The 10,118-nt window shown below is 44.6% G+C and overlaps 1 protein-coding gene across 1 annotated transcript in view; it reads right to left on the bottom strand.

Annotated features, from left to right (window-relative positions):
• Window positions 1-9,686, bottom strand: part of AVEN (apoptosis and caspase activation inhibitor) — a 182,914-nt gene extending 173,228 nt beyond the window's left edge. The window contains exon 1 of the mRNA XM_008017153.3: window positions 9,279-9,686. Within this exon, the coding sequence (XP_008015344.3) occupies window positions 9,279-9,527 (249 nt within the window). The 5' untranslated portion in view covers window positions 9,528-9,686. The remainder of the gene's footprint in view (window positions 1-9,278) is intronic.
• Window positions 9,687-10,118: the final 432 nt, after the last annotated feature.

The raw sequence follows: 10,118 nt of genomic DNA on the forward strand, positions 1-10,118 counted from the left end.
CCCCAGAAAAATCATAACTTCCTTGGAAGGACTTGAAGTGTAATGTATCTGTAACAGGGATTAAAACTTCTTCAATAATATAAGACTAATCTTTAATTAGCCCAAATATTGAACAGAGACACTCTATTTTATTATCAACCTTGTAGTAAAAGGAAAAAATGATGTTGAAACATTCTAGTCCTCAATATCATGAAGCCAGCTCACAAGAATGTGACCTCTAGATTCACAATAGAACTATAAATTCCAAACTGGGCATGGTGGCTCACACCTGTAATCCCAGCACTTTGGGAGGCCGAGGCAGGCAGATCACTTGAGGTCAGGAGTTCGAGACCAGCCTGGCCAACATGGTACAACCCCATCTCTACAAAAAATATAAAAATTAGCCAGGCATGGTGGCACATGTCTGTAATCCCAGCTACTCGGGAGGCTGAGGTAGGAGAATCTCTTGAACCCAGGAGGCAGAGGTTGCAGGGAGCTAAGATCACGCCACTGCATTCCAGCCTGGGTGACAGAGTGAGTGAGACTTCATCTCAAAAAAAGAACTATGAATTCCAAATCCACTATGTAAATAAAATTCACATTGCATGAAACTCTTTGAGAATACTAGGTTTTGGGGGGTTTTTTTCTTTCGTTTTGTTTTGTTTGAGACGGAGTCTCGCTCTGTCACCCAGGCTGGAGTGCAGTGGCGTGATCTCACCTTACTGCAAGCTTCGCCTCCCAGGTTCACATCATTCTCCTGCCTCAGCCTCCCGAGCTGGGACTACAGGTGCCCGCCAACTCTCCTGGCTAATTTTTTTGTATTTTTAGTAGAGATGAGGTTTCACCATGTCAGGCTGACCTCATGATCCACCTGCCTCAGCCTCCCAAAATGCTGGGATTACAGGCATGAGCCACCATGCCCAGCCTGGTTTGGGGGGTTTTGTTGAGACAGTCTCAGCTGTCACCCAGGCTAGAGAGCAGTGGTGTGATCATAGCTCACTGCAACCTCCAACTCCTGGGTTAAAAATCTTCCTGCCTCGGCCTCCTGAGCAGGTGGGAATACAGGTGTGCACCACCATGCCTGGCTAAATTTTTTGTTGTTGTTGTTGACAGGGATCTTGCTTTGTTGCCCAGGCTGGCCTTGAACTCCTGGCCTTAAGCAATCCTCCCACCTCACCCTCCCAAAGTGCTGGGATTACAGGTATGAGCCACTATACCTGGCCTAAATATTTTTTAGTTTTCCCCAAATGTAACTGTGAATGGCCCTTTCAAGCCAGAAATTATAGAAATCCAAAATAGATGACTGTATTTGTTTCACAGAATATACATCTATTAACCTCTCGATGTCAGTAACTTGACACAGTTAAATACAGAAATAGAAGAATCACAACACTGATAATGATAATCCAAAAGAATACATATGAGATTTTTTGTAACAGCCTATTATCCCAATTATGCCTTGCTTAGGTTAATTTGTCTTTTTGAGACAGAGTTTTGCTCTTGTTGCCCAGGCTGGAGTGCAATGGTGCGATCTCGGCTCACTGCAACCTCTGCCTCCCGGGTTCAAGCGATTCTCCTGTCTCAGCCTCCTGAGTAGCTGGGATTACAGGCGCATGCCACCAGGCCTGGCTAATTTTTGTATTTCTAATAGTGACAGGGTTTCATCATATTGGTGAGGCTGGTCTCGAACTCCTGACCTCAGGTGATCCGCCCGCTTCGGTCTCCCAAAGTACTGGGATTATGGGCATGAGCCACCGTGCCCGGCCTGCTTAGATTAATATTAAAATGTTTGCTACACCTCAATGTAAGTTTGACTTGATACTAAAGATCTATGATCAGACAGATTTGTATCAGTCCTTAATGGCAGGAGGACTCAAAGGTAGAATTAAGTTTTTACAACAGGGAATGCATTCTATCAATCTCCTATGTATTTTTTGATTGTTGCTCTGTTTGCACACACACCAATGATGTGATATGGGTGGTAGGAAACAGCATCCTTGGCAGTGTTGTTTTCACAGGAATTGTCTTTTAAGCAATTTAAGGCTTACAAAATCAGGCTGGTCAAATTATAACAACAGCATCCGAGCAGCATCAAGGTAAAACACACACATCAGTTATTATTTCTTTTCAGCATCCTTTGACAAAACCCACTCAAAAGTGAAATATTGTCCATAACCATTATCCATGCACTGCCCCATGACACTTTTATAGAAAATTTTCAGACTAACAAAGCTGCTAATTATTTCCATCCAAGAGAAAAAGTATTAAAGTATTTATTCCTGGCACCTCAACACACACATACACACACACACACACACACAGCTTCTAACAAAAGAAAAAAAAAAATTCAAAGAGAACTAATCCAGTGCCATAATAAGTTAGTCAGTAGCTTCTATAAAATAGAAATTATTATGTTTCACTATGGTCTTTATTGCTCCCTTTGATACTTCAAAGTGCATCAGGAAATAGTGACAGACCACTTAATTTCTAGAAAAAGGCTAGTTAAGTCATGCTACGGTGTGGTTAGGATCAAATGACCTACATAACCTCTCTCGAGGTCACTTGCCCAGTGCTGTAAAAAGTAATCACTACTTTTTCTGAAAAAAAAAATGAGAAAACCAACAATGACTTAGTACCTACTCTTCCAGAAAACACACGCCAGTGGTATTGATTTATGAGCGAGCTATTTCCAACCTAGCAGCGGTTTAAAACAAAGGCAGTAACACTATTAAGAATGACAAAAGTGGCCGGGCGCGGTGGCTCACGCCTGTAATCCCAGCACTTTGGGAGGCCGAGGCGGGCGGATCACAAAGTCAGGAGATCCAGACCATCCTGGCTAACATGGTAAAACCCCGTCTCTACTAAAAATACAAAAAAAACGAGCCAGATGCGGTGGTGGACACCTGTAGCTACTCGGGAGACTGAGGCAGGAGAACGGCGTGAGCCTGGGAGGCGGAGCTTGCAGTGAGCCGAGATCGCGCCACTGCACTCCAGCCTGGGCGACAGAGGGAGACTCTGTCTCAAAAAAAAAAAAAAAAAAAAAAGAAAGAAAAAGAAAAGAACGACAAAACCTGGAAACCATATTCTGCAAATGATGGATAGCCAGAAAACAAAAAAGCTCTGAATGAATTCATGCAATGAACCATCTTACCTTTTAAGAAACAAAGGTGCTATGATCTTATCTGTCCTCAACACAGAGTGTGCACATACCTAGGGGTTCAGAAAGATTTTCCAAGGAGTATATGAGCAGCATGTTTTTCAGGGAATCAGCTTCCAGATATTCAAGATCCACGGTCTTTCCCAAAAGCAGTCTACCCTAGAACACACCTGAAGACAGCACAACTCCTTCTCAGCCATTCTCAACCTGGCTGTATTCCCCAAGCCCCAACAATAGGACAATTTTAAATATAGATGTTGAGGAAGTGTAATTCTGAAGAACATGTAAAATGTACTCTGCCAATCAGGTAGTTCCAATTCTTTGCTTTCAACCAAAGTGATGGAGAACCTAATACAGTGATCACTTGACAGATTCTTAAAATACTTTAGAAATAATTTTTTGGTATATAAGTAGAGATGTTTAATGAACTGAGTGACACTGATATGGCAAAACTCCAGCATTCCCATCTACCTATTGATGTGAACAATGCCTCTCAATCCTTACATCTAAAAATCAAAAACTGAGAGAAGAATTGACACTGAATCCTATCTCATGCAGGTAGTAAGTAATGTTCATCCATGGCCACTCAAACTCATTAGGGAAAATGAGACTTGTTTACAATGAAGTTTTACCTTTATGTTTAACAACTGCAAGGCTGGGCATGGTGGCTCACGCCTGTAATCCTAGCACTTCACAAGGCAGAGGCAGGCGGACTGTCTGAGCTCAGGAGTTCAAAACCAGCCTGAGCAACACGGTGAAACCCCATCTCTACTAAAATACAAAAAATTTGCCAGGCGAGGCAGCGTGCACCTGTAGTCCCAGCTACTCAGGAGGCTGAGGCAGGAGAATTGCTTGAACCCTGGAGGCGGAGATTGCAGTGAGCCGAGATCATGCCACTGCACTCCAGCCTGGGTAACAGAGCGAGACTCCGTCTCAAAAAAAAAAAAAAAAAAATTGCAAATCAAAATAACTGTATATATTAATCAATGTAATCTTAATTCAGTCTAAAAGAAAAAATACCACCCAGGCCTGTAGAGTTACATAACATTTTTTAAGTCGACATTTGTTACAGGAAAACATGAAATGGTAACCACTAAAAGATTTTCAAGTATGAAAATATATTCTGTTGACTAAGGTTCTGTGGGGAGATGGGGAATTAAAATACAAGTAAAATAGAACAAGAAACAATGGAAATCTTCACACTACTAAAGAGTTGGGTTTTGTTTTTTGTTTTGAGACAGAGTCTCACTCTGTCTCCAGGGTAGAGTGCAGTGGTGTGATCTCGGCTCACTGCAACCTCCACCTCCCAGGTTCAAGCAATTCTCCCACCTCGACCTCCCAAGTAGCTGGAACTACAGGCACCGCCACCACGCCCAGCTAACCTTTGCATTTTTAGTAGAGACGGGGTTTCACCATGTTGGCCAGGATGGTCTCCATCTCTTGACCTCATGATCCGCACACCATGGCCTCCCAAAGTGCTGGGATTACAGGCGTGAGCCACCACACCCAGCCTAAAGAGTTTATTAATGTGATTTTTAAATGGATAAAGGCAAATATCAAATCACTCTAGTATTTAAAATCCACCCATAGCCAAGTGTGGTGACTCACATCTGTAACCCCAGCACTTTGAGTGGCTGAGGTGGGAGGACTCCTTGGGCCCAGGAGTTTGAGACCAGCCTGGACAAGACAGCGAGACCATCTCTACAAAATACAAAAATATTAGTTGGGCATTGTGGTTCACACCTGTACTCCCACCTACTCAGGAGGCTGAGGTGGGAGGATCCCTTGAGTACAGCAGCTGAAGGCAGCAGTGAGCTTTGTTCACACTACTGCACTCCAGCCTGAGCAACAAAGAGAGACCCAGTTTCTTTAAAAAAAAAAAAAATCAATTTATAAAAATTGTGTGAGTTTTATTTAAAATGTCAAATATAGAATATGTTGGAAATTTTATATTTTGAAATTCTCTGATCCATTGATAAAAATGTGTTAGATATAAACTTTAAAGTACATTGTACATGGTTTCCCAAAAATTTTTTAGGCAGAATACAGGCAAAAAATTCACTTGTCTGTGTTGATCTTGAAAATATGTAAGTGAAATAGTGGTCAGTGAGAAAAGCAACTTAAAAACAGTGTATGTTAACAAGGATACGGATGCCAAAATAATTACAGTGTGTGAGCAATGGTTTGCAGCAGGAGGAGAGGTCAATTTCAGGGATTACCAAGAGCTAATCTTAAAGCAATCTTCTGTTGGGACACTTAAGCACAGTTCAGTTTCTAACCAAATTTGCTTCCAGCTTTCTGGAAAAAAAAGGAAAATAAATTCTAGAGGCTGTCATTTCAGTTTGAGCTTTAACAGGCTCTCAGTCTCTAGCTGGCTGACACGTTGCTGGTGGCTACTTTGAGCAACAGTGAAGGAGCAAGGCCTTAGACACCTGCCTGTAACTGACCTGACACCATTTCTTCCCTCCAGGTTCACACAAAACTTGAATAGAAAATTACAGATTTCCCTTTTACCAAGTGAAATGAAAACGTCAAAGGCATCTGGTATTCATCACTACTCAGGCTTTATTTATAAAGCAAAAGTTTGATCAGAATAAAATGCCTCCAGATTCTACTTTTTAGTACAACTATAAACAGCTGTCTCATCTTTTATTGAAAGTAAGTCATTTTAAAAGGAATATGAAAAGCTGCAATATAAATGCGGAGCAAGAAAGAAAAGGTCTGCTAACACCCACAATAACTGAAGATGGTACCAATATTACCTTAAAACCTTATAACCACACTAAAAGATCAGTTTAAAAAAAAATCAGGCATGTGAAAGATCACTCAACAGTCCTCCACACACCCCTTTTTCAAATCTCAAAGTCATTCCAGGAGCAGTTTGGAGCAGCCATCGAAAGAACAGGCTCTGGAGTGAAAATGCTGGGGTGGAATCCAGGCTCAGCAATTTTCTGGTTGAGTGATATTAAAAAGTTATTTCACCTCTCCTAACCGTGACTTATTTAACGGTGCCTCAGTTGTCTCATCTCACATTAAGTACTCAACAAATGTGAATTACTGTTATTACTACGGGAAGGAAAAAAGAAAAAAAATTCCAAAGACTGCCAACAGGCCTTGTCTTCCTCTCTGCTAACAACCCATCACAAAGCTAAATACTAAACAATTCTAGTACTGGCGGGAGTGATGGGGGGCATTATTTATTCATTTAGTTAGCAAGTTAGTTGAGATAGAGTCTCACTCTATTGCCCAGGCTGGAGTGCAGTGGCACGATCACTGCTCACCGCAGCCTCCACCTCCAGGACTCAAACAATCCTGCTGCTTCAGCCTCCCTTGCAGCAGGGACTACAGACGCACTCCACCATGCTCGGCAGTTTTTGTATCTTTTTTATAGAGACGGGGGTATCGTTATGTTGCCCAGTCTGGTCTTGAACTCCCAGGCTCAAGTGACCTACCCACCTCAGCCTCCCAAAGTGCTGGGATTACAGGCGTGAGCCACCACACCCAGCCAGTTTTTTGGGGTTTTTTTTTTCCATAATCATTGTATCTAGTACAATAATGCTTCTAGTGAGTATTCTGCGAAGAGAATTATGCTCACTCATAATTGGTGAGCTTAGAGCTCAGACCATTTACAGAAGGAATGACTTAGGAGCAAGAGACTAAGAGATGTACTCAACTTAGTACTCAACTAAGTTATCTTGGAGTATTATATAGCTATCTAGAAGTTGTTTAGTTTGATTTTGTTTTCCATTTATACGCAGTGGTCCAAAATAGAAAGCAAAGGTGTACACAAATTGGTTTCCGAAGGTGGGCAACTGGTCTTCATATGGCTGGGAGTCTATTATGATTTTTTTTTCTTCTGATCATTTCAGTTACTCTCTCCTTGGGGCACAAATGCACCATGGGATATGAGAACAAGAAGGCTGCAGCAAAGTCAATCAATCTTGTCTCATGTAATCGTTAAGCACCAAAAATGGTGTCCTAGCAAGACTAAATACAAACGGTACTTCAGAATCTGAGAAATGGAAGGAACTTAGAGATGACCAATCCAAACCAAAATTAAGAAACAATCTGCCCAACATCCCTTCCTCCAGCTTTGGCTGAAAACATGATGATGAAGGGATAAGACCAACTCGACAAAAGAAAAAGCCTAAAATTTTAACAGAATGTGTTACAATACTAGCTTACATTTTTTAAAGTCTTGGATTATTCTTTCTCTTTAATGATATACCATCATGGCCAGGCGCAGTGGGTCATGCCTGTAATCCCAGCACCTTGGGAGGCAGAGGCAGGTGGATCACCTGAGGTCAGGAGTTCAAGACCAGCCTGACCAACATGGTGAAACCCCACCTCTACTAAAAATACAAAATTAGCCGGACAAGGTGGCTCATGCCTGTAGTCCCAGCTACTCAGGAGGCTGAAGCAGGAGAATTGCTTGAACCCGGGAGGTGGAGGTTGCAGTGAGCCAAGATCATGCCATTGCACTCCCGCCTGGGCGACAAGAGTGAAACTCCGTCTCAAAAAAAAAGATATAGCATCATTTCACCCAATTTAATTCAACAGAGATTAACAAAACAGAAGCATCTTCACTCACTCAATTCAACTTAAAGACGCTTATTAGTAAAGTCCTGTGCGCCAGACACCATAGTTAATACCAAAGGTACCATTACTGCAATTGCTCTTAAAGCACGATCTCTGCAGCCAACGAATGTCTACTTTGTTCTCAGTAAAATGGTGATTGGTTCACAAAAAAGTAAGAGATAAAATACAGTTGACTCAACGGCAGCTTGATATAAATCCCAGCTCTGCCACTAGCTGTGAAACCTTAGGCAAGACAATTAACCTATAAAAATAAAGATTACTCTCTCTATATATATATGTATATATAAATAATATATAACATTGTATTTAATATATAATTACATACTATATTACATAATTCTACATTACATATATATTACATATATATAATACAGTTATAAGAACAAAATGTGATATATAGTGGCCACTAGGTTGGTCTTAGTTTCTGTCATTTCCTTAGTTTCTGTCAGTTTACACCAGGTAAACTGACCCTAAAAATGTTTTTATATCTCATTCAAGTTTTGCCTATTACCTACCTTAATCCTAACAAGGTTTAAGTTTGTCACATTTAAATTTAAGTTTTATAATGTTTTTCCAGCTCTGTATTGCTGTATACAACTACTCTCTTTAGGGATATCTTACCTGCTATGCCCCTGAGATACTGTAAACACGTCAGTAAGAGCAAATTTTGCCTCATTCAGAAAAGAATTTTTTAAATCTGTGTGCATAAGAATGCAGAATATAAAGATGGTCTTGTCCTACAGATGTTAAGGAAACAGAACAGCTCATAAAAAGACAGTCCTTAACTCCCTTACCTATGATTAATGCCCCCATATATATCATCCCCTGCTCCAATCTCCGAAAACTTTCCTTCTATGACTGTGTCAATAAGACCGATGATATTGCTATTAAAACTCAGAACTTGACTGCTCATTTATAAATTGAAAATTCAAAACGACAAAGGCCAGTGCTCCCTGATTTCTACATATAGGTATGATAAAAGAGAACTACACTGTTACAAAGAACTATGCATCTGGTCCCGCCCCTAAATACTAGAGTCCAGTCGTAGGGGTCATTCTTTCATTCAACAAACTTTTTATTATGCACCTACTGTGTACTAGGCATTGCACTGATAGTGAACAAAACAGACCAAAAAATCCCTTCCCTCCTAATAACAGGAGCGTGCCCGTAGAGTAAAGGCTGCTGAGGTATCGCGTCCTGGCCGCGCCTCCGTCCCACAGAGGTAATGTACAGACACCCCAGCCGGCCACGGGCCGCCGAGACCTGCAGCCCCGACACACGGCCTTGTCCTCTGGGTTCCTAACCCGGACCCTGGGGCAGGCTGCGAAACCCTCCGACCCCACCGTCTCGCGCCAGCCGGTCCGGAAGCCACGAGGGGAGGCAAGAGCACACCCAGGCGCGCCCCCGCCACCATCCGCCCGTCCCGCGCAGGCGCCCGTCTGGCGCGCGCCTGGCACGCTCTCTTGCGGCTCTTGACTGGCGGCCTCGGCCCCACTTGCCCCAGTTACACGCGGTCCCAATCCCAACAGCCGTCGCCTCTTACCGGCGCGCTGGCCCCTGCGCCCCGGCCTCCCGGCTCCCGGCGGCTGCCTCGCGGGGCGCCTCCTCCTCCTCGGCCTCCGCGAGCGCCGCGGAAGCCCCGGCCACGGCCCCGGCGTCCGCCTCCGTCCCCGCCGCCGCCTCTGGCTACCGCCGCTGCCGCTCCGGGCCGCTCGCTGTGGCGGTCTCCGCCAGGCCGGCCGCGGCCGGGCCGCCGCCCGCGGCCTCCCCGAGCTCCTCGCTCCGCCTGCATCTGGCCGCCGCCGGCGGTGCTGAGCGCGCGGGAGCCGAGCCGCGGCGGAGACGCCCTGGTCCCACCGGAAGCGGGCCGCACGGAGGAGCCGTGAGCGAACGGCGCCTGGTAGCAGCGAGCCGCGGGGTGCGGGGCCAGGGATCGAGGCCGGCCGCGGCGGGGCGGGGCGGCCGGGGTCCCGCAGGTGGGGCCGGAACCGGGACCGCGGGAAGGCCGGACCGATGGGAGCTGGAAGCGGTGGGGGTCTGCAGCGGGGCAGGGGGGTTCTCAAGGCAGCAGAGATACGTGGAGGGGAGGGACGGTGTTAAGTGCAAGGACGACTCATAAAATTTGTATAATGTGAACTTTCGGATAAAAAAGGTTAAATGTGTGTATTTGCATAAGAAAAGGTCTATACAGGCCGGGCGCGGTGGCTCAAGCCTGTAATCCCAGCACTTTGGGAGGCCGAGACGGGCGGATCACGAGGTCAGGAGATCGAGACCATCCTGGCGAACACGGTGAAACCCCGTCTCTACTAAAAATACAAAAAACTAGCCGGGCGAGGTGGCGGGCACCTGTAGTCCCAGCTACTCCGGAGGCTGAGGCAGGAGA

This window comes from Chlorocebus sabaeus, chromosome 26 (assembly GCF_047675955.1).
Source record: "Chlorocebus sabaeus isolate Y175 chromosome 26, mChlSab1.0.hap1, whole genome shotgun sequence".
NCBI classification, from domain to species: Eukaryota; Metazoa; Chordata; class Mammalia; order Primates; family Cercopithecidae; genus Chlorocebus; species Chlorocebus sabaeus.